General features: G+C 41.5%; 1 protein-coding gene across 2 annotated transcripts in view; it reads right to left on the bottom strand.

The window, feature by feature from the left end:
• Positions 1 to 27,265, bottom strand: part of COL28A1 (collagen type XXVIII alpha 1 chain) — a 186,644-nt gene that overhangs the window by 56,051 nt on the left and 103,328 nt on the right. For both annotated transcript variants that reach the window (XM_033193259.1, XM_033193258.1), the window contains exons 25-27: positions 27,123 to 27,191; positions 5,185 to 5,253; positions 2,842 to 2,910 (exon numbers count right to left, since the gene is read on the bottom strand). In XM_033193259.1, coding sequence (XP_033049150.1) covers positions 2,842 to 2,910; positions 5,185 to 5,253; positions 27,123 to 27,191 — 207 coding nt within the window. The remainder of the gene's footprint in view (positions 1 to 2,841; positions 2,911 to 5,184; positions 5,254 to 27,122; positions 27,192 to 27,265) is intronic.

The following is a 27,265-nucleotide window of genomic DNA, read 5'->3' on the forward strand; positions in this document are numbered from 1 at the left end:
GGTTGGTTGGTTGAATGAATGAATGACTGGCTGAAGAGCCAATATTCCAGCAACTAAGTTAGGTGAGTGCTGAAGCAAATCACTTGTGATTGCAGCTACAACCCTTATTTCTCCCATAAATGGAAGGGGATAGAGAGACAGAGTACAGTTCAGGCTTCTGTGTTAAAGGTTAACAGCAACAAAGGTTTCCATCAAAGCCTACTAAGCACACACATCAACAGAAGCAGATTTCACTGATTCAAATGCTCTTTGGAAAGGGGTAGGAAATAAGTCAACAAATGAAGGTAAGAAATGAAATTTTACTGTTCCTATATCCTTGAAATGACTCAGAAGAATGCCACCAATTTGGTTTTTCAGTTCCCTCCCTTTTGCAGCGATGGTATTTCGTTGGTGCAATAGTAATTGCGGTTTTTGCCAGGGTCAGGAAAATGAGGTGGAAGTCCTGAGGGACGTACCTCTGCCCTGCTGCCAACTGGATGCCAGGCAATCCAATATGTCTAAAGAGGTTTTCCTGGCTGTTTTTGTTTGTTTGTTTGTTTTTTGAGACACAGTCTCACTCTGTTGCCCAGGGAGGAGTGCAGTGGTGCGATCTTGGCTCACTGCAACCTCCGCCTCCAGGGTTCAAGTGATTCTCCTGCCTCAGCCTCCTGAGTAGCTGAGATTACAGGCACGTACCACCATGTCTGGCTAATTTTTGTATCTTTAGTAGAGATGGGGTTTCACCATATTGGTCAGGCTGGTCTCAAACTCCTGACCTTGTGATCCGCCCACCTCGGACTCCCAAAGTGCTGGGTGGTTTTGTTTTGTTTTTTTTTTTTTTTGGAAGACAAGTCTCGCTCTGTCATCCAGGCTGGAGTGCAATGGCACTATCTGAGCTCACTGCAGCCTCTGTCTCCTGGGTTCAAGTGATTCTTGTGCCTCAGCCTCCTGAATAGCTGGGACTACAGACATATACCACCACATCAGGCTAAGTTTTGTATTTTTAGTAGACGTGGGGTTTCACCATGTTGCCCAGGCTGGTCTTGAACTCCTGACCTCAAGTGATCTGCCTGCCTTGGCCTCCCAAAGTGCTGAGATTACTGCCGTGATCCACTGCACCCGGCCTAGAGAAGTTTTATAAGTGAGCCTTAGTCAGAGCTCACTGCTAAGCAGCATCAGGCTACAGCCCTAAGTGAAGGAAAAACTTATCTCATTTCTGATAAGATGAGGATACGTGGCAGCTTTGATTTTGGTTCTTTCCTATGATGGGAGGCTTCAGGACCTGGTTCCATCCAGGATGGAGTTTGGACACAGCATAACCCTGAGGGCATAGGGATGGGCAGGAAGTCAGATAAGTTATAGTTGGTAAAGATTAATTAAACACAACCCAGGTGAAAATGAGGAAGTATTTCCCAGATAAGAAAGTGGAGAAAACCGGCCCCAGGCCTAAAGAGGTCGCAGCAATAAACTAATAGCATGTGTGAATTGAACTTATGTTGGTGACAAGACCTGTGGTTTGGCATAGGTTTATTCCCTAAGCAAACTCATGTAAAACTGTGTGTACAGCACTACCACCTTTTAACCTTAGAATTTAAAGATTAAGTATGAGATTGGTGGTGTTTATGAGAAAGCAGAGTTTTGCTATATTTTCTTTTCAGGGCTTGTACAATATGGGCAACATGCCTATTTGGCCTTTGCTTGGATACTCAGCCCGAGAGATGAACAACTGTTATTTAAAAGACCTGCTATAGAAGCTCTAGACATTGTGTGATAAAACTGGAGATTTAACACACATTCTATGAGTTCTGCTCTTGACTGAGCTCACTCTCTCTACACAGAAGTAGGCGGTTTAATTTCAACATGGGATTTTCACATTTATTATCTTAAGTCCTACTGTCTCCTACTTACTAAGAAGTTCTGCTGTTTGAAAAGCAGTTTATTTTTAATGTTTCCACATTTTTAGAATCAATCTCAATCATCCAGAGGTGAATAACTCAATTTCAAAGCTTAAGCATGGTAAATATATATGTAAAATGAAAAACCAGTTTATGAGAGGGGCAGCAGTGGAATAGGAAAAAAAGAGTGAACCAATAAGAACAACAACATCATCAACATATTAGAAGCAGAAGAGGGAATTTTTTAGAATTACATAGTAACCTTTAGATGCCAAATTTGTCTACTGAGACATGAGAGACCCTGAGAGTCTCATCATGCTGGATAAGCTTGATGCTGCTGACACAGAAACAAAGTGACATGCAGATGGCTATGAATTCCAGTAACACAGATTTAGGGCCTAGAACAGAAGTTCTCACCCTGGCTGCTCAGGAGAATCCCTTGGAGAGCTTTGAAAACTACAGCACTCACGCTCTACTCCCAGAGATTTGGATTTCGTTCCTCTGGGAAAGGGCATTAGTGCTACTCAAAAGCTCCCCAGGTGATGCCACTGTGAACTAAGATTGGGAAGCCCTGGGCTACCATGGAGGATAGAGGTGAGGAAGGTGAGTGGGGGAGAGAGAGAGAGAGAGAGTGAGCACAAGTGAGGGAGCGAGTGAGCAAGAGAGAGAGAGAGAGAGCAGCTGAGTATAAATTCTCCATTCAATTCACAAAGAAAGGAGAGCAACAAACCATAGAACAGTTCAGTTTTGCACCAAGCAATTTATATAATGTTTAGCATTTGCTAAAGGATTGTACTCATACCATTTTTACACTTCCAGATGATGCCTCTAAATACTGGATGCCATTTAACTGCTACACTCACAATAAATCTATTTCATAATAGCCATTTTTGTGTTATCTATAACCTCTTCTGCCCATCACTCTGGTGAAATCAGAGGTGACTCCAGCACAACCCCATTCACTTACTTTAATTCCTTGTGATCCATAGCCAGGGGGGCCAGGAGGGCCAGGCAAGCCTTTTTGCCCAGTATCACCCTGTTAGAAGATGGGGAGAATTTGAACACAAAATGTAACAAGATCGAAGAAGAAAGAGTGTTAAGTATTACTACTCTCAGCTTCGTTCTTACTTCAGTCTAACCAGGACCTTCATGCTGCCTATAAGCTACTTCTGATTTTACTTCAAGTGCTTCCCCAATATTTTTAAACCACAGAATTCTTTGCAAACAAAACCTTACATATAATCCAAATAAAAATTAAGCAGTAAGCAGAGCTGCTTGGCCTAAGCAGAAATGGACGCCCAGGGCCTCATCTGCTTGGGCCCCCTTCACTGCCTACCACCAAGCCCAAGAACACCAGGGCTGCCCTGTACCACGTACGGAAACTACTGACATGTGGCTCCATATAGCTTTAAGATGTTGCTCCGTTTCTTTCTTTTTTTTTTTTTTTTGAGATGGAGTCTCACTGTGTCTCCCAGACTGGAGTGCAGTGGCACAGTCTCAGCTCACTGCAAGCTCCACCTCCCGGGTTCATGCTATTCTCCTGCCTCAGCCTCCCAAGTAGCTGGGACTACAGGCACCCACTACCACGCCTGGCTAATATTTTGTATTTTTAGTAGAGACAGGGTTTCACCGTGTTAGCCAGGATGGTCTCGATCTCCTGACCTCGTGATCCACCCACCTCGGCCTCCCAAAGTGCTGGGATTACAGGTGTGAGCTACCATGCCCAGCCTCCATTTCAATATAAGGTGTGATTTCACTGAGGTTGCAGTTAAAGATTCAGTGGATATCAATGTCCAAATTTTTAGGAAACTATGTAGATGAAGCAATAAGCACATGTAGCATTTCCCAGTATCTGTTCATAAACTGAGCCCATGTTTCTTTGGAAACACTTTGTGGTGGAATAAGATTGGAAAATAGCATGCGCTTTCCCTTGGAGATCTCCAGTGCACACTAATACAGTAGATTAATGGCTCTAACAAGTCCCACAATAAAGAAATTAGTGTAAAGTTGCTTATCCCAGAAGTTCCTAAATTAACATTGGATGGAAGAAACCTTCAGAAATGCTGAGTTAATATAAGTTATTGTATAAGTCAGTCTTTTTCTTTCCAGTATAAAAAAAAAGCTTGATTTTTTTCTGATTATAAGAGGAATACCTGCCCATTGCAAAAAAAAAAAAAAAAAAAAAATTAAACAGAAATAAAGATGACATGAACAAGAAAAACAGACCCATCTTCCCATCACCCAGTGATAATGACTACTAACATCTTGAGGGGATTGTCATCCATTTAAAGTGATCTAGAAGGTTCAAAAATAGCACACCGCCAAAATGGAGTTGATGGACAAAACAGAGATAAACTGAGAATCTTGGTAATTCTGGGATGCTCAGTGAAATCTTTGACTCATACAGCCTTTTCCCTCTCTCTTCTGAGTATGGGCTCTAATTCACTTCTGTGCATTTTTGGCATGAATATATCAATTCAAAATTTGAATTTGTGGTAGTTGGTTCATTGACATCTATTTTCCCTATTGAACATGCTTGCTACTTCTTTACCCTACGTTTGAACAAATCAAATAAATTTGTTGAGCAAGTGAATGAACAATTAAAACTAGATTTCTCAAACTCAGCACTATTGACATGTTTGAGCTGGGTCACTCTTTCTGATGGGAGGCTGTCCTGGGCATTGTAGAATGGTTGGCTGCATCTCTGGACTCAACCTACTACAACAAAAAAATGCCCCTAGACATTGCCACATGTTCCCTGAGGCCAGGGAAGGGAAACAAAGTCTCCCTCTCTGAGAAACACTGGATTAAAAGAATAAAAGGATGAATAACCACCAAACTGAAGGAGACATAGAAAGGAGGGAATATGGGCCAAAAGAAGGTTGCTCTCGTCTTCTCCAGGGACAATCAATCTAGACCTTTGCACTGACGCCCTGCCAGAGTAGCTGTGGCACACAGGGCACAACACATCATCAGGTGACCTGTTAAAAGGCCACCTGAGGCACCTCTGCCAAAGTAAAGATGTTCTTCTTGATGATGGCACAGCCTCTAAGAAACCTGGAAATGTTCTGAGCACTCTGCAATTAAAAAGAGGCTGACTTGCTCATTTCTTTTGGCGGAAGTAAATGGCTTTATAAATTCAAATGTTCTATTTTACTGAATGTTCACCTAATACGAAAAATAAGACTTTTCATCAGTCATCCAGAAAAAAAATAAGTCAACACCAAAATGAACACTTACTATGAAGCTACTGTTCACTTGTCACTGATGGTATCTAACCTTCACACAGAGCACTGAGCTGAGGACTCACCTTTGGCCCTTGGATTCCTATGCCCCGAGGCCCAGAAGGACCTGGAGGGCCTCTGACCCCAGGCTCTCCCTGAAAAGACACAATGAATAATAAGTTACTAATTTTTTAAAGACTTTATGTTTTTTTCAGTATATATATTTTAATATAAAAACTTCTTGAACGTGACCAAGGTACTAATTGAACCCCCTTCTCCTAGATCACTTTTATATTACCACTTGGGCAATCTTCAAACCAACAGATCCAGGTCCATTTCAAATTAATCAAGTCAATTAACTTCTTGGCAACATTTACTTTTATCAGAACTCTCTTCTCTAGAATTTGGAAAAGTATTGTGAATAGAGGATGGAAGAAGAGACAAGAATAAAAAACAACCATTAAGAAATATAATCATGAGGGCGGAGCAAGATGGCCGAATAGGAACAGCTCCAGTCTCCAACTCCCAGCACGAGCGACACAGAAGACCGGTGATTTCTGCATTTTCAACTGAGGTACTGGGGTCATCTCACTAGGGAGTGGCAGACAATCGGTGCTGGTCAGCTGCTGCAGCCTGACCAGCGAGAGCTGAAGCAGGGCGAGGCATCGCCTCACCTGGAAGCGCAAGGGGGAAGGAAATCCGTTTTCCTAGCCAGGGGAACTGAGACACACAACACCTGGAAAATCGGGTAACTCCCACCCCAATACTGCGCTTTAAGGAAACAGGCACACCAGGAGAATATATCGCACACCTGGCCGGGAGGGGCCCACGCCCATGGAGCCTCCCTCACTGCTAACACAGCCGTCTGCAGCGATCTATCCGCAAGGCAGCAGCGAGGCTGGGGGAGGGGCGCCCACCATTGCTGAGGCTTAAGTAGGTAAACAAAGCCGCTGGGAAGCTCGAACTGGGTGGAGCTCACAGCAGCTCAAGGAAGCCTGCCTGTCTCTGTAGACTCCATCTCTGGGGACAGCGCACAGCTGAAGTCCAATAGGGGAAGCAGCGGGGGCCGGTACAGATGCGAACGACTCTGTCTGACAGCTTTGGGGAGAGCCGCGGATCTCCCAACGCAGAGGTTGAGATCTGAGAACGGACAGACTGCCTGCTCAGGTGGGTCCCTGACCCCTGAGTAGCCTAGCTGGGAGACATCCCCCACTAGGGGCAGTCTGACACCCCACACCTCACAGGGTGGAGTCACCCTGAGAGGAAACTTCCAAAGGAAGAATCAGACAGGTACACTCGCTGTTCAGCAATATTCTATCTTCGGCAAACTCTGCTGCTGATACCCAGGCAAACAGGGTCTGGAGTGGACCTCAAGCAATCTCCAACAGACCAACAGACAGTCCTTCTGACTGTCAGACGGAAAACTATCAAACAGGAAGGACACCTATACCAAAACCCCATCAGTACGTCACCATCATCAAAGACCAGAGACAGATAAAACCACAAAGATGGGGAAGAAGCAGGGCAGAAAAGCTGGAAATTCAAAAAATAAGAGCGCATCTCCCCCTGCAAAGGAGCGCAGCCCATCGCCAGCAACGGATCAAAGCTGGTCAGAGAATGACTTTGACGAGATGAGAGAAGAAGGCTTCAGTCCATCAAACTTCTCAGAGCTAAAGGAGGAATTACGTACCCAGCGCAAAGAAACTAAAAATCTTGAAAAAAGAGTGGAAGAATTGACAGCTAGACTAATTAATGCAGAGAAGATCATAAACGAAATGACAGAGATGAAAACCATGACACGAGAAATACATGACAAATGCACAAGCTTCAGTAACCGACTCGATCAACTGGAAGAAAGAGTATCAGCGATTGAGGATCAAATGAATGAAATGAAGCGAGAAGAGAAACCAAAAGAAAAAAGAAGAAAAAGAAATGAACAAAGCCTGCAAGAAGTATGGGATTATGTAAAAAGACCAAATCTACGTCTGATTGGGGTGCCTGAAAGTGAGGGGGAAAATGGAACCAAGTTGGAAAACACTCTTCAGGATATCATCCAGGAGAACTTCCCCACCTAGTAGGGCAGGCCAACATTCAAATTCAGGAAATACAGAGAACGCCACAAAGATACTCCTCCAGAAGAGCAACTCCAAGACACATAATTGCCAGATTCACCAAAGTTGAAATGAAGGAAAAAATCTTAAGGGCAGCCAGAGAGAAAGGTCGGGTTACCCACAAAGGGAAGCCCATCAGACTAACAGCAGATCTCTCGGCAGAAACTCTCCAAGCCAGAAGAGAGTGGGGGCCAATATTCAACGTTCTTAAAGAAAAGAATTTTCAACCCAGAATTTCATATCCAGCCAAACTAAGTTTCATCAGTGAAGGAGAAATAAAATCCTTTACAGATAAGCAAATGCTTAGAGATTTTGTCACCACCAGGCCTGCCTTACAAGAGACCCTGAAGGAAGCCCTAAACATGGAAAGGAACAACCGGTACCAGCCATTGCAAAAACATGCCAAAATGTAAAGACCATCGAGGCTAGGAAGAAACTGCATCAACTAACGAGCAAAATAACCAGTTAAGATCATAATGACAGGATCAAGTTCACACATAACAATATTAACCTTAAATGTAAATGGACTAAATGCTCCAATTAAAAGACACAGACTGACAAACTGGATCAAGAGTCAAGACCCATCAGTTGCTGTATTCAGGAGACCCATCTCACATGCAGAGACATACATAGGCTCAAAATAAAGGGATGGAGGAAGATCTACCAAGCAAATGGAGAACAAAAAAAAGCAGGGGTTGCAATCCTAGTCTCTGATAAAACAGACTTTAAACCATCAAAGATCAAAAGAGACAAAGAAGGCCATTACATAATGGTAAAGGGATCAATTCAACAGGAAGAGCTAACTCTCCTAAATATCTATGCACCCAATACAGGAGCACCCAGATTCATAAAGCAAGTCCTTAGAGACCTACAAAGAGACTTAGACTCCATACAATAATAATGGGAGACTTCAACACCCCACTGTCAACATTAGACAGATCAACGAGACAGAAAGTTAACAAGGATATGCAGGAATTGAACTCATCTCTGCACCAAGCGGACCTAATAGACATGTATAGAACTCTCCACCCCAAATCAACAGAATATACATTCTTCTCAGCACCACATCGCACTTATTCCAAAATTGACCACATAATTGGAAGTAAAGCACTCCTCAGCAAATGTACAAGAACAGAAATTATAACAAACTGTCTCTCAGACCACAGTGCAATCAAACTAGAACTCAGGACTAAGAAACTCAATCAAAACCGCTCAACTACATGGAAACTGAACAACCTGCTCCTGAATGACTACTGGGTATATAACGAAATGAAAGCAGAAATAAAGATGTTCTTTGAAACCAATGAGAACAAAGATACAACATGCCAGAATCTCTGGGACACATTTAAAGCAGTGTGTAGAGGGAAATTTATAGCACTAAATGCCCACAAGAGAAAGCAGGAAAGATCTAAAATGGACACTCTAACATCACAATTAAAAGAACTAGAGAGGCAAGAGCAAACACATTCAAAAGCTAGCAGAAGGCAAGAAATAACTAAGATCAGAGCAGAACTGAAGGAGATAGAGACACAAAAAACCCTCCAAAAAATCAATGAATCCAGGAGTTGGTTTTTGAAAAGATCAACAAAATTGACAGACGCTAGCAAGACTAATAAAGAAGAAAAGAGAGAGGAATCAAATAGACGCAATAAAAAATGATAAAGGGGATATCACCACTGACCCCACAGAAATACAAACAACCATCAGAGAATACTATAAATGCCTCTACGCAAATCAACTAGAAAATCTAGAAGAAATGGATAATTTCCTGGACACTTACACTCTCCCAAGACTGAACCAGGAAGAAGTTGAATCCCTGAATAGACCAATAGCAGGCTCTGAAATTGAGGCAACAATTAATAGCCTACCCACCAAAAAAAGTCCAGGACCAGATGGATTCACAGCTGAATTCTACCAGAGGTACAAGGAGGAGCTGGTACCATTCCTTCTGAAACTATTCCAATCAATAGAAAAAGAGGGAATCCTCCCTAACTCATTTTATGAGGCCAACATCATCCTGATACCAAAGCCTGGCAGAGACACAACAAAAAAAGAGAATTTTAGACCAATATCCCTGATGAACATCGATGCAAAAATTCTCAATAAAATACTGGCAAACCGGATTCAGCAGCACATCAAAAAGCTTATCCACCATGATCAAGTGGGCTTCATCCCTGGGATGCAAGGCTGGTTCAACATTCGCAAATCAATAAACGTAATCCAGCATATAAACAGAACCAAAGACAAGAACCACATGATTATCTCAATAGATGCAGAAAAGGCTTTTGACAAAATTCAACAGCCCTTTATGCTAAAAACGCTCAATAAATTTGGTATTGAGGGAACGTACCTCAAAATAATAAGAGCTATTTATGACAAACCCACAGCTAATATCATACTGAATGGGCAAAAACTGGAAAAATTCCCTTTGAAAACTGGCACAAGACAGGGATGCCCTCTCTCACCACTCCTATTCAACATAGTGTTGGAAGTTCTGGCTAGGGCAATCAGGCAAGAGAAAGAAATCAAGGGTATCCAGTTAGGAAAAGAAGAAGTCAAATTTCCCCTGTTTGCAGATGACATGATTGTATATTTAGAAAACCCCATTGTCTCAGCCCAAAATCTCCTCAGGCTGATAAGCAACTTCAGCAAAGTCTCAGGATACAAAATTAATGTGCAAAAATCACAAGCATTCTTATACACCAGTAACAGACAAGCAGAGAGCCAAATCAGGAATGAACTTCCATTCACAATTGCTTCAAAGAGAATAAAATACCTAGGAATCCAGCTTACAAGGGATGTAAAGGACCTCTTCAAGGAGAACTACAAACCACTGCTCAGTGAAATCAAAGAGGACACAAACAAATGGAAGAACATACCATGCTCATGGATAGGAAGAATCAATATCGTGAAAATGGCCATACTGCCCAAGGTTATTTATAGATTCAATGTCATCCCCATCAAGCTACCAATGACTTTCTTCACAGAATTGGAAAAAACTGCTTTAAAGTTCATATGGAACCAAAAAAGAGCCCGCATTGCCAAGACAATCCTAAGTCAAAAGGACAAAGCTGGAGGCATCACGCTACCTGACTTCAAACTATACTACGAGGCTACAGTAACCAAAACAGCATGGTACTGGTACCACAACAGAGATATAGACCAATGGAACAGAACAGAGTCCTCAGAAAAAATACCACACATCTACAGCCATCTGATCTTTGACAAACCTGACAAAAACAAGAAATGGGGAAAGGATTCCCTATTTAATAAATGGTGCTGGGAAAATTGGCTAGCCATAAGTAGAAAGCTGAAACTGGATCCTTTCCTTAACCCTTATACGAAGATTAATTCAAGATGGATTAGAGACTTAAATGTTAGACCTAATACCATAAAAACCCTAGAAGAAAATCTAGGTAGTACCATTCAGGACATAGGCATGGGCAAGGACTTCATGTCTAAAACACCAAAAGCAACGGCAGCAAAAGCCAAAATCGACAAATGGGATCTAATTAAACTAAAGAGCTTTTGCACAGCAAAAGAAACTACCATCAGAGTGAACAGGCAACCTACAGAATGGGAGAAAATTTTTGCAACCTACTCATCTGACAAAGGGCTAATATCCAGAATCTACAAAGAACTCAAACAAATATACAAGAGAAAAACAAACAACCCCATCAAAAAGTGGGCAAAGGATATGAACAGACATTTCTCAAAGGAAGACATTCATACAGCCAACAGACACATGAAAAAATGCTCATCATCACTCGCCATCAGAGAAATGCAAATCAAAACCACAATGAGATACCATCTCACACCAGTTAGAATGGCAATCATTAAGAAGTCAGGAAACAACAGGTGTTGGAGAGGATGTGGAGAAATAGGAACACTTTTACACTGTCGGTGGGATTGTAAACTAGTTCAACCATTATGGAAAACAGTATGGCGATTCCTCAAGGATCTAGAACTAGATGTACCATATGACCCAGCCATCCCACTACTGGGTATATACCCAAAGGATTATAAATTATCTACTACAAAGACACATGCACACGTATGTTTATTGCGGCACTATTCACAATAGCAAAGACTTGGAATCAACCCAAATGTCCATCTGTGACAGACTGGATTAAGAAAATGTGGCACATATACACCATGGAATACTATGCAGCCATCAAAAAGGATGAGTTTGCGTCCTTTGTAGGGACATGGATGCAGCTGGAAACCATCATTCTTAGCAAACTATCACAAGAAGAGAAACCAAACACCGCATGTTCTCACTCATAGGTGGGAACTGAACAATGAGATCACTTGGACTCGGGAAGGGGAACATCACACAGTGGGGCCTATCGGTGGGGGGGAGGAGGGAGGGATTGCATTGGGGAGTTATACATGATATAAATGATGAATTGATGGGTGCTAACGAGTTGATGGGTGCAGCACACCAACATGGCATAAGTATACATATGTAACAAACCTGCACATTATGCACATGTACCCTAGAACTTAAAGTATAATAAAAAATAAAAATAAATTAAAAAAAAAAAAAAGGGAATTGAATACAGGTGGCAAAAATACAAAAAGCACGCCCATGTTAAGCTCCAAATTCTCCTGGCATAATCTTTTCTGTCCTCTTAAAGCAAACAAAGGGAAATGAGGTGACCAGTCTGGTCTGGGGATCCAGTTTATTTGGGTGAAACAAAGTTGTTTCTCTCTGTGGATCTATTTAGTGTATCAGGGGTTTAAGCCCAGGACCTTAAAGATAAGTATGGTACATGCTGGGGAGCTCATGTGCTGAGGTTTTACTTCTTCTGTGCCCACTCTAATTTCTTAGGCCAACCTCTGGATTTTTTTTTTTTTTTTGAGATGGGATCTTGTTCTTATTACCCAGACTGCAGTAAGATGGTGTGATCTTGGCTCACTGCAAGTTCTGCCTCCCGAGTTCAGGCGATTTTCCTTGCCTCAGTAGCTTCTGAGTAGCTGGGATGGCAGGTGTGCACCACCATGCCCAGCTAATTTTTTGTATTTTTAGTAGATATGGGGTTTTACCATGTTGGTCAGGCTGGTCTCGATCTCCTGTCCTCGTGATCCAACTGCCTCGGCCTCCCAAAGTGCTGGGATTACAGGCGTGAGCCCCTGTGCCTGGCTCTAACTCTGGATTTATGATTGTCCATGATTCAAGATCATTGGACTTTCAATGATACAAGATAATGCATTACGGATTCCTCACCTTCCAGATGTGCCTCACTGCTGTTATGATGGGCGTGCTTTTATTCACTGGATTCACAAGATGTCTTAGATGTAAGTATGTACTGATCAGTGTTAGCAGAATGTTAATGAACCGCTGTATACTCATGCTTTAGAATGTCTTGGTCAGATAAAAACTTTGCCAATATAGCATTGGCAAAGGAATGCTAAAGATTTTATGCTGACCAAATATTAAATAGTTTGAGGGATCTTGTGTTGGGCAAATGTAGTCAGTGGTCCTCTGTAAGTCAATATAAGGAAGATAAGGAAATTGTGGATAAAGTCTTTGAGATCTAAGCCACCCTAAAGGTGAGGAGTCAGAGCGTTTCTTTTTACCTTTTTTTTTTTTTTTTAGAGAAAATCTCTCTCTATTGCCCAGGCTGGAGTACAGTGGTGTGATCGCAGCTCACTGCAACCTCTGACTCCCTAGTTCGGGTGATTCTCCTGCCTTAGGCTCCCGAGTAGCTGGGACTGTGGGCGCACAACACCACGCCCGGCTAATTTTTTTTCTTTTTTTTTTGGTAGAGACAGGGTTTCACCATTTTGTCCAGGATGGTCTCGGTCTCCTGACCTCATGATCCGCATGCCTCGGCCTCCCAAGGTGCTGAGATTGCAGGCATGAGCCACCATGCCCAGCCGCCTTCCTTTTTTTTTTGAGATGAAGTTTTGCTCTTGTTGCCCAGGCTGGAGTACAATGGAACGATCTCGGCTCACCACAACCTCCACCTCCCAGGTTCAGGTGAATCTCCTGCCTCAGCCTCTCTAGTAGCTGGGATTACGGGTATGTGCCGCCACGCCTGGCTAATTTTGTATTTTTATTAGAAACAGGGTTTCTCCATGTTGGTCAGGCTGGTCTCGAACTCCTGACCTCAGGTGATCCACCTGCCTTGGCCTCCCAAAGTGCTGGGGTTACAGGCATGAGCCACCATGCCCGACCTTTTTTTTTTTTTTTTTTTTTTGACAAAGTTTCACTCTGTTGCCCAAGCTGGAGTGCAATGACGCGATCTCGGCTCACTGCAACCTTCACCTCCTGGGTTCAAGCAATTCTCCTCCCTCGGCCTCCCGAATAGCTGGGATTACAGGCACGTGCCACCATGTCCGGTTGATTTTTGTATTGTTAGTAGAGACGGGGTTTCACTATGTTGGCCAGGCTGGTTTTGAACTCCTGACCTCGTGATCCACCTGCCTTGGCCTTCCAAGGTGCTAGGATTCCAGGCGTGAGCCACCACGCCCGGCCGAGTCAGAGGGTTTCTTTTTTTGTTTGTTTTTTGAGACGGAGCCTTGCTCAATCGCCCAGGCTGGAGTGCAGTGGCACGATCTTGGCTCACTGCAAGCTCCGCCTCCCGGGTTCACGCCATTCTCCTGGCTCGGCCTCCCGAGTAGCTGGGACCACGGGCGCCTGCCGCCACGCCCGGCTGATTTTTTGCATTTTTAGTAGAGACGGGGTTTCACCGTGTTAGCCGGGCTGGTCTCGATCTCCCGACCTCGTGATCTGCCCGCCTCGGCCTCCCAGGGCGCTGGGATTGCAGGCGTGAGCCACCGCGCCCGGCCGTCAGAGGGTTTCTAAAGGAGGCTGGGGGCGGTGGCTTATGCCTGGGATCCTAGCACTTTGGGAGGCAGAGGTAGGAGGATCGCTTGAGTCCGGAAGTTGAGACCAGCCTGGGTGACATACTGAAACCCCATCTTTATTTAAAAGTAAAAAAATTAGCCGGGTGTGGTGGTGTGCATCTGTGGTCCCAGCTACTCGGGAGGCTGAGGTGGTAGGATTGCTTGAGCCTGGGAGGCGGAGGCTGCAGTGAGCCAAGATCAAGCCTCTGCACTCCACAGCGGAGGCTGCAGTGAGCCCAGGGGATCGAGCCTCTGTACTCTGTCTGGGCAACAGAGCAAGAGTGGTGGTTTACGCCTGTGATCCAAGCATTTTGGGAGGCCAAGGCGGGCGGATCTCCTGAGGTCAGGAGTTTGAGACCGGCCTGGCCAGCATGGTGGAGCCTTGTCTCTGCTGGGAATGCAAAAATTGGCTGGGCGTGGTGGCAGGTGCCTGTGGTCCTGGCAATTTGGGAGGCTGAGGCTGGAAAATCATTTGAACACAGGAGGAGGAGGTTGCAGTGACCAGACATTGCGCCATTGCACTCCAGCTTGGATTACAAGAGCAGAACTCCATCTCAATCAGTCAATAAAAAATTAAAAAAAAAAAAAAAGAAATATAATCATATCCTGAACTAGTTGCTTTTATCATTGTATGCCACAAAGATTATGCTATTTGAGTTAGAGATTGGCTCTATGATGTTTCTGCCATCTCATTAATTGGAACTGCAGGGTAAACTCTAAAAAGGATTTTCAGCTTCACTAAGGCATGACAGCTTCATAGCTGGCAACTATTACCAGAAAATTGGTGGGACCTGATGAGGGTAGGTGAAGCCCTGTGGCTAGACCTACTAGAGATGCTAATGATGAGAAGAAGCAGAGACATAAAAATCACTTCATTAGCCACCTTCTGTATTCCCAAGACAATGCTATGCATGTTCATATATGTTATTTGATGTAATTTAGTACTCACAATAATCCTGCATTATAATGATGTCTAGTTTATGTAACTTCTCTGAACCTCAGTAAATTCATCACATATGTAGAAAATAATATCTGCATTTCATAGGACTCAGAATTAAGTGAGACAAAGCTTATAAGTGCTTCTATCATGATTTTTACCACAGAATAGGCACTTAGTATATGTCAGCTCCACCCCCCTATTTTATTAAAGCGGAAACTAAGGTTTGCCCAAGTCTGCACAGCTATTAAGGTGCAGGGCTAGAAGGATGTAGAAAAACAGGAACCCTCATAATTACTGGTGTAGCCACTTTGGAAAACCGTTTGGTGGTTTAAGGTTCAACATAAATTTGCCATATGATACAGTCATTTCACTCCTACATACACACCCAAAGAAGATAAAAATGTATATCCACACAGAGACTTGCATATGAATGCCCTTAGCAGCATTATTCTTAATAGCCCAAAACTAGAAACAGCCTAACTGCCCATCAACTGGTGAATGGACAAAGTCCTGTTAATTCAGCAATAAAAAGGAATAAACTATGAATAAATGCTATAACATAAATGAACCTCAAGAACATTATTACTAATGAAAGAAGCCAGATATCTTACATAATGACATTTACAAAAAAAATCCAGAAAAGGTAACTCTATAGAAACAAAAAGGAGATTAGTCACTGCCAGCGGCCAGGGATAGCAACATGGATTAACCATAAATGGTCTTGAGGGATTTTAGTGAGGGGATAAAAATGTCCTAAAACTGATTTATGGTGATGGCTGTATAGCATAGTAGCAAATTTACTTAAAGAACCACTGAATTTTATACTTAAAAAGGATGAATTCTATAAAAGTGTAAAATATGCCTGAATAAAGTAATAAAGAATAAAAAGAACCAGGGTCAGGCTTTGAAATATCTCCTAAGACCTTTGCCTTAGGTCCTGTTTTGCCCATATCCTGTTACCAGCTAAACAGCTTCTAGCTTCCAACATTGCAAAAACCATAAATTATAAGAAATGTTGAAGTTGTTTATCCAGAAAAACAGTCCATCTTTTAATTTACTTTCTACTTACAAACTCTAAAATACTTCTAGAAAACACAAGCCCTTAAAAGGACAGGGGCCATTTTAAAACTGTACTTTATTATTGACTTAATTCTTTTAATATCTACTTTCTTTTTTTTTTTTTTTTGAGACGGAGTCTTGCTCTGTCGCCCAGGCTGGAGTGCAGTGGCCTGATCTCAGCTCACTGCAACCTCTGCCTCCCGGGTTCACGCATTCTCCCGCCTCAGCCCCCTGAATAGCTGGGACCACAGGCGCCCGCCACCTCGCCTGGCTAATTTTTTTGTATTTTTAGTAGAGACGGGGTTTCGCCATGTTAGCCAGGATGGTCTCGATCTCCTGACCTCGTGATCCACCCGTCTCGGCCTCCCAAAGTGCTGGGATTACAGGCTTGAGCCACCACTTTCATAATTATGTATTTCTCTTTTACTTACAGGCCACTTTTAGTATACTGTCTCCATCTGTTCCACTTAGTACTCAGCTGCTTTTAAGGCTACAGGTGCTAATTATCTCTTTAACACCTCTCTCCTACTGACTCCCATCTTTGAGTGTCCCCAAGTTCCTGTCGGCTGAAAGGATCACTCCAACATCAAGGGCTCCAAGTAGAGAACATGAAAACCCTGTAATACATACATTTCCATTATCACTCCTTTCTTGAGTACCTCTGAAGTACCTTCAAAGGGAGTGTAAGTTCACTGCCTGAAGTTCTCCAACTGCACCTGACTGATTCATATACTTTGCTACATCTTAAAAGGGACATGTCTTTTCTCTTCCAAACATTTTGACACCCTCCAACAAAACAAGGAAGCATAGTTAAATAAATCTTACCTAAAATCATTGAATGTTTTATCAAAAATAATATTCCTCTTTGCTCAAGCACCCCAACCTACCCCAGATTTGATGGCTTCCTCTCACTCATTTCTGTTCACCTGTGCCCTTCCATGATGAGGTGAAGAGGTTAGGAAGGATACAGCCAGGTAGGGCACGGTGGCTCAAGCCTGTAATCCTAGCACTCTGGGAGGCCGAGGCAGGTGGATCACGAGGTCAGGAGTTCGAGATCAGCTTGGCCAATGTAATGAAACCGCATCTCTACTAAAAATACAAAAATTAGCCAGGCGTGGTGGCGGGCACCTGTACTCCCAGCTACTGGGGAGGCTGAGGCAGGAGAATCACCTAAACCCGGGAGGTGGAGGTTGCAGTGAACCGAGACTGTGCCATTGCACTCCAGCCTGGGTGACAGAGTGAGACTCTGTCTCCAAAAAAAAAAAGAAAGAAAGAAAAAAAAGGAAGGAAGGATACAACCAGACACCATGTGCCCCCTGCTGTGATGCAGTAGAGAATACACCACCCTACCTATCAACATTCTGGTCTAGAAAAACTGAACCTGGATGTAAACACGCCTCTAGATCTACCAGCTTACAATAATAGATGGAAGATGGAGAAACACATTACACAACACCATGAGGATATCATCAGCAAATCCGCAAGTACAAATAACATATTCACTAACTGTGAGCTAAAAAACAGGGAGGAGTCAACTTTGATTAAAAGGTTTAAAAGCTATCTCAATCAAATGCAGTGTGTGGGCGTGATTTGGATCCCAATCCAAACAAACCAATTGTAGCAAATGGATGAGACAAGCTCGGAAATTTGAATGCTGGATATTTGCTATATTAAGGAATTGTTCATTTGTTTTAGGTTTGATAATAGTATTACAGTCAAGTTTTTAAAAAGAGTTCTTACATTTGAGTGACAAATACTAAAGTTTTATATGAGTAACGTCTGAGGATTGCTTCAGGATAATGCAGTGAGGGGAGGAGTGGAGAATATAGCTAAAACAAGATCAACTATGTGTTGATAATTGTTAAGGAAGTGTGATACGTAAATGAGAGTTCATTTCACTAGTCTTTCCACTTTTGTGCATGCTTAATTTTCATAATTTATAATTTAAAATTTATAATTTTTATAACGAATTGTCTTAATACAATTTTTTTAAATCCACAAACAATACCCAGCAAAAGTCTCTCCAGTGAGCATGAGATAGTGTTGCTATAATAGGCCTCCTTAATAATAATTCATGATTTTAAAGATGTTAAAACTGGGCAAAAGGAAGGAGCACACAGGTAGATTCAACATCATTAGAATTTACATGTGTTGTGTGTATTCTTGGGATGTACCAAATGTTACATAATTTTTTTTAACATAGGGATATGGAGAGAAGGCAAGATTTTTTTTTAACAAAGTAGTATGTTTTAAGAAAAATTTTGACACTCTAGTATTTAATTCAAGATATTTTTCTTGTGAGAATGTTAGCTAAAACCTCCCCTCAACTAGTATTAATCATACTAATACCCCTATATGGGAAAGCAAGTGGGAAAAGCAGTTAAAATAGGTCCATAGTTTACCTCAGGCCAGCCTTGTCAATGCTCAGTGTTGCTATTCATTCTCTCCTTGATAGTCTCCCTTATTCACTTCCCCCTAACCCTCAACCTTTGGGAGTGTCTGATGGCCAACTGCAGTAGGACAGCTGACCCTGTAGATACCTTACTGTTCTCTCTGTCCTGCAGCCTCAGCCAATGAATTTAAGGTGTGTTCCATGTCATCTGTGGTCCTTCAGTGTTCACCTAAAACAAATTGTCCATCCTTATCCATGTAATTGTTGACATATATCTATGTTTCACATATCTAAATAATCTTTTGTATCTTTCAAACTATGGGAAAATAATGACATATAGTAATGCTTTTATGAATCTAATAGACTTTAAATCAAGTCTTAACATTCTGCAGATATTAGAATTGTTCTGTAACATAGCATGAGAGTTGTTCCTCAGTGTAAATGTACCATACTTTGATAGATGGGAACATTAAGCATTTAATAATCTGACAATCCACAGAAGTTGTGTCTCTCCACTATGATGGGGTCTTTGAAGATGATCTTTTGTTGTTCCATGGGCTATGTGTCCATGTTAGGCCACCACACCTGGTGAATGTGAGCAAGAGAATTGCAGGCAGGTCTTGCTTGGCCATTTGACGGCACTGGTTTTGTCATAAGGTAGCACCATAGGTACCTAAGAAGTGTGTTGACCTGTGATATTTTCAGATACACAGTTTATTGTCAGTGGATACAGCGACATTCACAAATAAAGGAAATTACAACAGGTTTTTGCATAGCTGGACATAGCTTCCCACGCAACAGCTGAGGGTTGTTGGAGCCTGCAGAGGGAGCCCTTGTATTAGGAGATAATGAACAGACATGCGAGCAAATTCTAGAGTCGCCATTGGCAACGACATCTATCACTTTCCTAAGATGACAGCCTTAGCCTTATCCCTACCCGCTGCACACACTCTCTCAAAAGAAGAAGAATGGACTGTTTAGATGGCATACCATTTCCTCTTGGCCCACAAAAGGGATTCTAGATGGGAGATACTGCTTTCATTTTCACAGGAAATGGCCAAATTTAGGTCTGTCTGCAGTACTTGTGCATATGAACTTAACAAATGATTCAGTGAAGACTACCTAGACCATAACCTTGCAGAGTGGATAATTTTAACTCCTTTAAAAATACACAGCATCTTACGATAGTTCTAAAACTCACACATTGAAGCTTTCCTTTTTTAAATGAAAGAAGAAAAAGAGGAGAGCAAACACATTCATTCATTTTCTCATTAGTAAATCTTCACTTTGGTTAATATTAAAACTATTATAATAAATAACAAATAAAAATAATACTTATTAAGTTTATTATGCAGCAGGCACTTTTCATTCATTATCTTACCTGATCTTATCAACATCAACTTATTCCACGTTACAGATAAGGAAACTGAGGCTACAGCAGGATACATGACTTGCCAAAAACCAGGCAGTCTGAAGCAATTCAAACCCAGGTATGACTCCAGAACCCATCTCCCATTTTGATGTTGGCTGGGACTAGATGCAAGATGCTAACTTTTCCATAGACTTTCTGCCAGCTGCCATTTAATGCAAAGACCTCGGCTGTTTGGCTGTGAAACTGTGAAAGTCCTTTTCCTATGTCGCCAATCACACTCTCTCAAGGAGAAGAACATCCTGGATTATAAGATTCATCCCATATTACATAGGTCCCACACAACCTGCACAAGAACCCAGCCCTCTATGTCTTCCCTTCCCATTTTCCCTCCATTGCTAATCCTCGGTTTTGTGGTGTACTCCAACATGTTAATTGACTTCATTCCAGATCTCCTACCTATACCAATTCTTAATCTCTCATCTTATCCATCCTACAATGTGTTTGATTTGGCAGTGTGATGCATAAAATGGTTACTACCACTAATTACATTTTAATATGTTAGAATTCATAAAGATGTTTTACGTACATTATTCTATTAATTTATCAAAATAAACCTGTGATGTAGGCATTATTATCCCAAATCACAGATAAGAATGCTAAGCCTCAGGGAGACTGAACGACTTGCTGAGGTCACACAGCTAGTAAGTGGCAAGGTTTCAAGGTAGAGCAGTGACAAAGAAACAACCCATTATACCTTATGAGTTTTCTAAAAATATCAATGCAATATTTGAGGAAATAATCAGCCCATTAGATTATTTTCCTCCCCCTCACTCCCCCACACACACTAATGAGGCTTTAATCATTCTCTCTCCCTTTGTGCCAGCTAAGTTCCTGCCACTCTTTGAGAAGAAGGTGGAAGCAAGATATACTTGTTCCAAAAGTGATTTCATGCTTTTCTACTTTGGGGACAATAAAAGCAAATTAAATTCACTGTGAAAGAATCAGCCTCTTAAGGATATTCCAAGAAATGGTACTCTAAAGATTCTGCTAAATGATGAAACTGAGGAATGACTGGGTTTTAAAATAAGGTAGAAGTCAAAGTGATGATAGCAGCTGCCTTATGTTTCATTCTTTCTGGTTTTTAAATAAAATTAAGATATAACTACTCCAACTACCACAAATATAGGCAGAACTCTGGAATGAATTACGTAATTCCACCTATGTCATGAGTTAGTACTTCTTGAACACCTCACTCATGGTAGCCAGAATATCAATGGAAGCTTTAGAGACTTGTTTCTAAGCATACGCACATATTGGCAATGTGTATTGATTATTGAACGATATGACTCAGTCATTTCTCAATGACACCCTTTAATATGAATAGGAAGATAGTACCAACTGTCAGCATGATCATCATGAGGATGAGAAAAAAATTATACAAATGCTGGAAAACAAAGTTCTCAAATTGCTACATTTCCTCTCAAGTATTTTTTCACCTTTAAATTTCAAAGTATTTAAAGTATTTTCAATTACTTGAATCAATTTCTCTCCTAAAACTTTGATATTCACCCCAAAACAGCTGTATCTCATAGTCCCTGACAATTTTAAAACTTCTTATTTTTTTTTTCTTTTCTCAAAATCAACTCATCAAAGATACACAAGTGATGGCCTTTTGCCAAGAACTTCATTGGAGAGGAAGAGTCTTATTTAGCTTGGTTAGAAAGCTTGAAAACAGAAATATTGATACTGCCTCTTATGACAGGGAGAAGAGCAGGCTGTCTTGTACTAAAACTGACTACAATTTTCCACTGGGAGAAAGTTCCTCCAAGTCCGCATGATTAAAAATAAAAATGTGTTTATTGTGATGTGGGCGATGAATGTTAAGGGGATTTACCGTGTGTCTCTAGGGCTGAAGGAAAAGTATGTACATACTCATAAGAAGAGAAATACAAAGCTAGGAAAACAGCAAGGAGAGATGAAAGCAATACTGAAAGTCATGAGGTGGACTAGAGTGCAGCTCAGATTTTAGAGATGAGGCATAGAACTGCACTGGGGAGTAAACTTGAAAAGTTACCTTTTCCTGGTCTTGGATACGACCCTTTCTGAAACCTCTGGGTCAAACGGCCTAGCGTATAAACTTTGTATGGCTCTGGCTTTAATTAGTTCTGTTTTGGGCTGATTGTCCAGCTTGTAGCAATTTTGCAGTCATATTACAGGGAGGTGGCTTTCTTCAAGTCCACTTTGGAATTACATGCCCTTAACTTCATTATTAAGTCTGTATCCTAGGCCAGCCCTCCTTGTTGGGCACTGTTCAAAATGGAGTTCCTTGTCCAGTCTATGTCTGCCAATGGAATTCACACATTCCTAATGCATCTCTGTGTGAATCGGTCCTCTGTTCCACCAATGCCTGTTGGTGGAGTGTACATATGTGAGCCATTGCAGAGAACAGAGGGGCAATTCAGATGCTGGGAACATTTTTAGAATAATGATACTCAGTGGAATTCCACATAGACTTGCGTTTTATGACTATGGGCCACTTTTGTCAAATAAAGCATGTATTTATGATACTCAAACATTTAAAGTTACTGAAAAATATTTAACTCTTTTGGGTTTTGGGGTTATGCTTCTCTTTAATGTTTACATAATTTAAGTTTTGACAATAGAAAAGCTAGGCTGAAAGAAGAAACAATCCAACTGCACACAAAACAGTGCCTAGATAGAAGATGGACAGCAGAGGAGATTGAGCATCTGTAGATCTGGGTAAGTCATGCTTTCTGCTCTGATTTATTCATCCATTTAGTTTTTCATTCATTCATCCATATCCAAAGCCCATCTCATATACAAAACAAATATAGTATCAAAAATGTTTCTATTGTAAAGAGGCAAGTTGCTCAACCTTCTGGTTGTTCATTTCTTCATCTATAAAACAGGGGGACTGTTCAAAATGTCATAATATTCTGGAAATATTTAGGTAATACATAATCATTATAATAATAATAGTAATTATACTTGTAATAACAACAACAATCCAATAAGTCTTTTCTGCCAACAGACTTATGCCAACAACTTGAGGTTAAGAGGTCCTAACTCCAAATCCAGGTTAGATCTCCTCTGTGCAAAGATTAGGCTAAGTTCAACCACTCCAAAGTTTTGGAGAGGATCATAGCTTTTTCTGTGATGACCCAGCTCCCTGAGAGGGCCTGAAAAAAGCTAAGAGAGGGGCATGGTAGGCTGTACCTGCCCTTAGGGAACTCAGGAGAACCACCTCTTATATTCCTTTTCTATGAGGCCAGAAATAAACTCATACTCAGGGAAAACAGGAGATCAGCCCTTAGGCTACATGTACCTTACAAAGCTTTGCGGGGTGAAAACACAGGAGCAGAGTTATCTGCAGCTTCTCGAAGAGAAATGAGATGTATGGCATGTTTGTCCCCAAATCACAAGAAGTGCTCTTAATATCCAAGGCTCCAGTGAAGAAAAGTAGGCAGTGATGGGTGGGGCTTGGAGCTTGGCTTCCCCATCAACAAGCCAGGAGATTGGATCCAGGAGTGAGGACACTGGATGAGCACTTCTCACTTGGCAAGAAGCCAAATTATCAGTTCCTCTTCCCAGCATGTTTCAAAGGTGAGTTTAAAATCTGTATCTCCTCTCTCCTTCAAAGGTGTAGTTTTTACAAGAATTTTGGAAATATCTCAGAAGGTCTTGCCAAATTTGAATTAAATTCAAAGTAATTGTATCTAGAAGGACAATAATCACTGATGTTGTAGGGAATTTTTCCACTTGGAAAAAAGCTATGGGGAACCACAAGGGTGCTAGATGTCAGGGACTGCTTTTTATATGTTTTCAAACACAGAAGCTTTGAGTTTAATGTCTGTGTCACATGTTAAACACATGTGACCTTAACTAAACAGCACCAAAACCCACCATAAATTCATCGTCAACCTTAATGGTTTCCTCATTTCAAAACACATTTGTTTTGTAAGTTAATGCCTTAAGGCCACAATTTTAAGGCGACTACACAAAGCTTAAATGAAAAACATATCAGGATCCATATGGCTATACTACCACACACACATGTATACAATTTCTCTGTCACTTTAACTCAAAGGGGGAGAAATTTTGCACACATTTGGGTCCTGTGCTTCTGCTGCCATGGACAATTTTTGGTATTTTCAGAATGTCCTGCACTTTACCAAGCAAGAAGGGCAAAGTTAACTGGAATTATCTTCCTTTCTTCACCAGTTTCTGTCTATGAATCTCTCTCTCTCTCTCTCTCTCTCTCTCTCTGTGCTCTCTGTCTGTGTGTGGTGTGTGTGTATGTGTATGTGTTTCCAGAAGTTTTCTTCAGAATAAAAGGCCACTTAGAGATTTTGAGGCCTCTATAAAAAAGGAGAGATGATTTTTAAAGTTATTTAAAAGCTAGTATTTTCTTTTAGACTTTCCTTTATTTTATGATCCAAGTTCCCTTGATCCTAAGACCAGCTCACCCTCCTAACATCTCCTTCTAGGGCTAGAGAAATTCTGAATAACACAATTTTCATGGGAGGAGACAATAGGCAATGGAAGGAAGGAAAAGCAGCTGAGAGGGAGGCGGGCAGACAGGTAGGTCCCAGCTAGTGCTCTTCTGCCCGGGTTCTGCCTGCAGCTGGAAGCAAACCATGGACTGCTGCTTCCACTTAGCCTCCCATGTGGGCTCACACAGACAATGGGAGTTTCACTTAAGATACATCTTCTGGCAGCATATTAGCCATTTCAAAAAATAATAGGCAAGATGAAGTTTTGAACACCTTGTTTCTTACCATTTTCCCCCTAAAATGTAGATGATGGCAAATACAGGGGACTTTTGGAGGAAAATGGTGTATGCAATCATTTAGAAAATGTTTTAGTCTGTATCTTAGATAATCTGACACAGTGAGATATTCACAAGAATTGGGTATTTTAATGTTTTTTTTTTTTGAAACGGAGTTTCGCTCTGTTGCCCAGGCTGGGGTACAGTAGTGCGATCTCAGCTCACTGCAACCTCCGCCTCCTGGGTTCAAGCAATTCTCCTGCCTCAGCCTCCTGAGCAGCTGGGATTATAGGCATGCACCATCACACCCAGCTAATTTTTGTATTTTTAGTAGAGATGGGGTTTCACCATGTTGGCCAGGCTGGTCTCAAACTCCTGACCTCAGGTGATCTGCCCACCTCAGCCTCCCAAAGTGCTGGAATTACAGGCATGAGCCACCACACCTGGCTAGTTTTTTTTTTAAGTTCTTTATCTGTGCCTAAGTGCTTGTCTTTATTATTATTGCTCAATATAAAGCAGTAACATAAACCTATAATTTAATATAACATCATGCCTAGTTATATAAAAAATTCATAATAATCTACTCTGTGAAAATGTAAATGCTCATCTGTTTCTATTGGAATACACACATTCCAATATATATTTAACATATTTTATTTCACATCTTATTTTACATAGAAATAAGTTTCTACTTCCATAAAGAAATATTCAATATACAAGTTTTTACCATTGTTTCACTGACCACATAAAATATGAGGTTTACCTATTGAATTTCTCTTTCTACTTTTTTTTATTTTAGGATTTTGACAGGTGCTATGCTTTAAAGAAAAAAGAATACATCAGTACCCAAATTCAGTGCAGTTTATTGATACTGTTGAGGCTTATTCAAGGATCTGATGTAGTCCTCAGTCAGACCAAGCCAGATCCTTCATTGAAGCACCTCAGGTTTGTCCTCTCTGTACAGTGTACATAGCACTTCCAGATACATCCTCACTGGACTCTCAACATTACCCCTAGAAGCAGAGATGAGGCAGCTATCAAGATTCCCTTTTAAAGATGAAATTTAGTGCCATGGGTCTCCAATCTTTTATTCTACCTGGGAGAGGGCAAAGAGGCACTTCTAAATTTTGTGGCAGGGGCAAATACCAAGAGGAGAATTTGGCATTAAGCACATACAACATCTTTTCTCTCTAATGACCTGGAAACATTCAAAAAACTAAGGAGATATATTTCAAAGGAAAAATTCTCCCTTTAGGGTAATATTGATCATTTATTCATTTTCCATTCATTCAACAGGTTGTAGAGCTCCTATTGAATGGTACACCTAGTTCTGGTGACATGAAGTTAGGAGGGAACAAAGCAAAAAGCCTGCCTCCAGGAAAACCTTCACTCTCATGAAATATGCAGAATAATAAATGAGCAAGATGATCTCAGAAAGTGATACACGCTACATGGAAAACATACAGAGGGGTTGGGATACTAATGCTTTTTGTGTGGGTAGTCAGGGAGGTGAGAATTGAACTAAGCTTTTAATATTATCAGTCATCCTGGCAAGTCCCTGATGCAGGAATGAGCTGAAGTAGGGCAGGCCATTTTGGTTGAATGTAGGCAGCTGGGGAGAAAAGATAGCAGCTGCGATCCGAGCATGAAGGGCCCTTCAAGGCCATGGGAAGTGTTCAAAGTCTGAAAGAGAAGCCACCAGGGTGTTTCTAGGAAGGAATGGTATACACTCTGATTTATGGTTTTAGAAGACCACGCTTCCTGCTAAGTTATTGGAGGACAGAGGTGGAACAGAGAGAAGACCAATGAAGAGGCTATTTTTACAGCCTACGTAAGAGATGACAGTCTGCCAGGCAGAAGCAGAAAGGAAAAAGGAGCCAGAGTTGAAATATATTTTGGTGGTAGCACTGACAGGATTTACCAAAGGACTAGGTGTGGAGGAAGGAGAGGAAAAGGAAGGAACAAAGCATGATGCTTAGTCCTTCTGGCTTGAGCTTGGGAGAGCCATTTGCAGGGTTATGGGGCAAAAATCAAGGATTTTATTTTGGGTTATTTTACATTAGAGATGTTTGTGAGAAGCCCAAGAGGGGATACATGGTAAGAAAATACATACATGAAACCATATCTTAAGGGAGAAAATATAGGTATTTGGAAGCCATCAGTGTGTGGACAGTGGTTAAAGCCATGGGGTTGGATGAGAGTACCTAGGGAAAGAGTATGGCTAGAGGAGAGAGGAGATCTCCAACTTGAACCCTGATCTTGGTATAAGAAGCAGCAGCAGCAAAGGAACGTGAGTTGCTATCAGAGAAGGAGGAGCCAAACCATAAAGTTAGTCTACATGTTCAGATTAGTTCCCTGGGAAGTCTATAGATAAGGGCAAATAACTTTATTAATTATTTCAGATACCTCTATTCTTCTAGCTGATAAAAAATTTTATCTCTACCAAAGTCACCTACCTATAGGCACACTCTTAGAAGCTAATATGTTGCCTACTTTAAAGTCTTACCTTTGCTCCAGTGTCTCCCACTCCACGTAAACCCATTGGCCCAGGGGGTCCTGGTAATCCACGAGGTCCCTGAGATGACATAGTAAGGGAGGGTGTGAGCATCCTTGTCGTGTGCAACTCTCAAAAAGGAGGGAGGGAGGGAG

This window comes from Trachypithecus francoisi, unplaced genomic scaffold (assembly GCF_009764315.1).
Source record: "Trachypithecus francoisi isolate TF-2019V2 unplaced genomic scaffold, Tfra_2.0 Lachesis_group4, whole genome shotgun sequence".
NCBI classification, from domain to species: Eukaryota; Metazoa; Chordata; class Mammalia; order Primates; family Cercopithecidae; genus Trachypithecus; species Trachypithecus francoisi.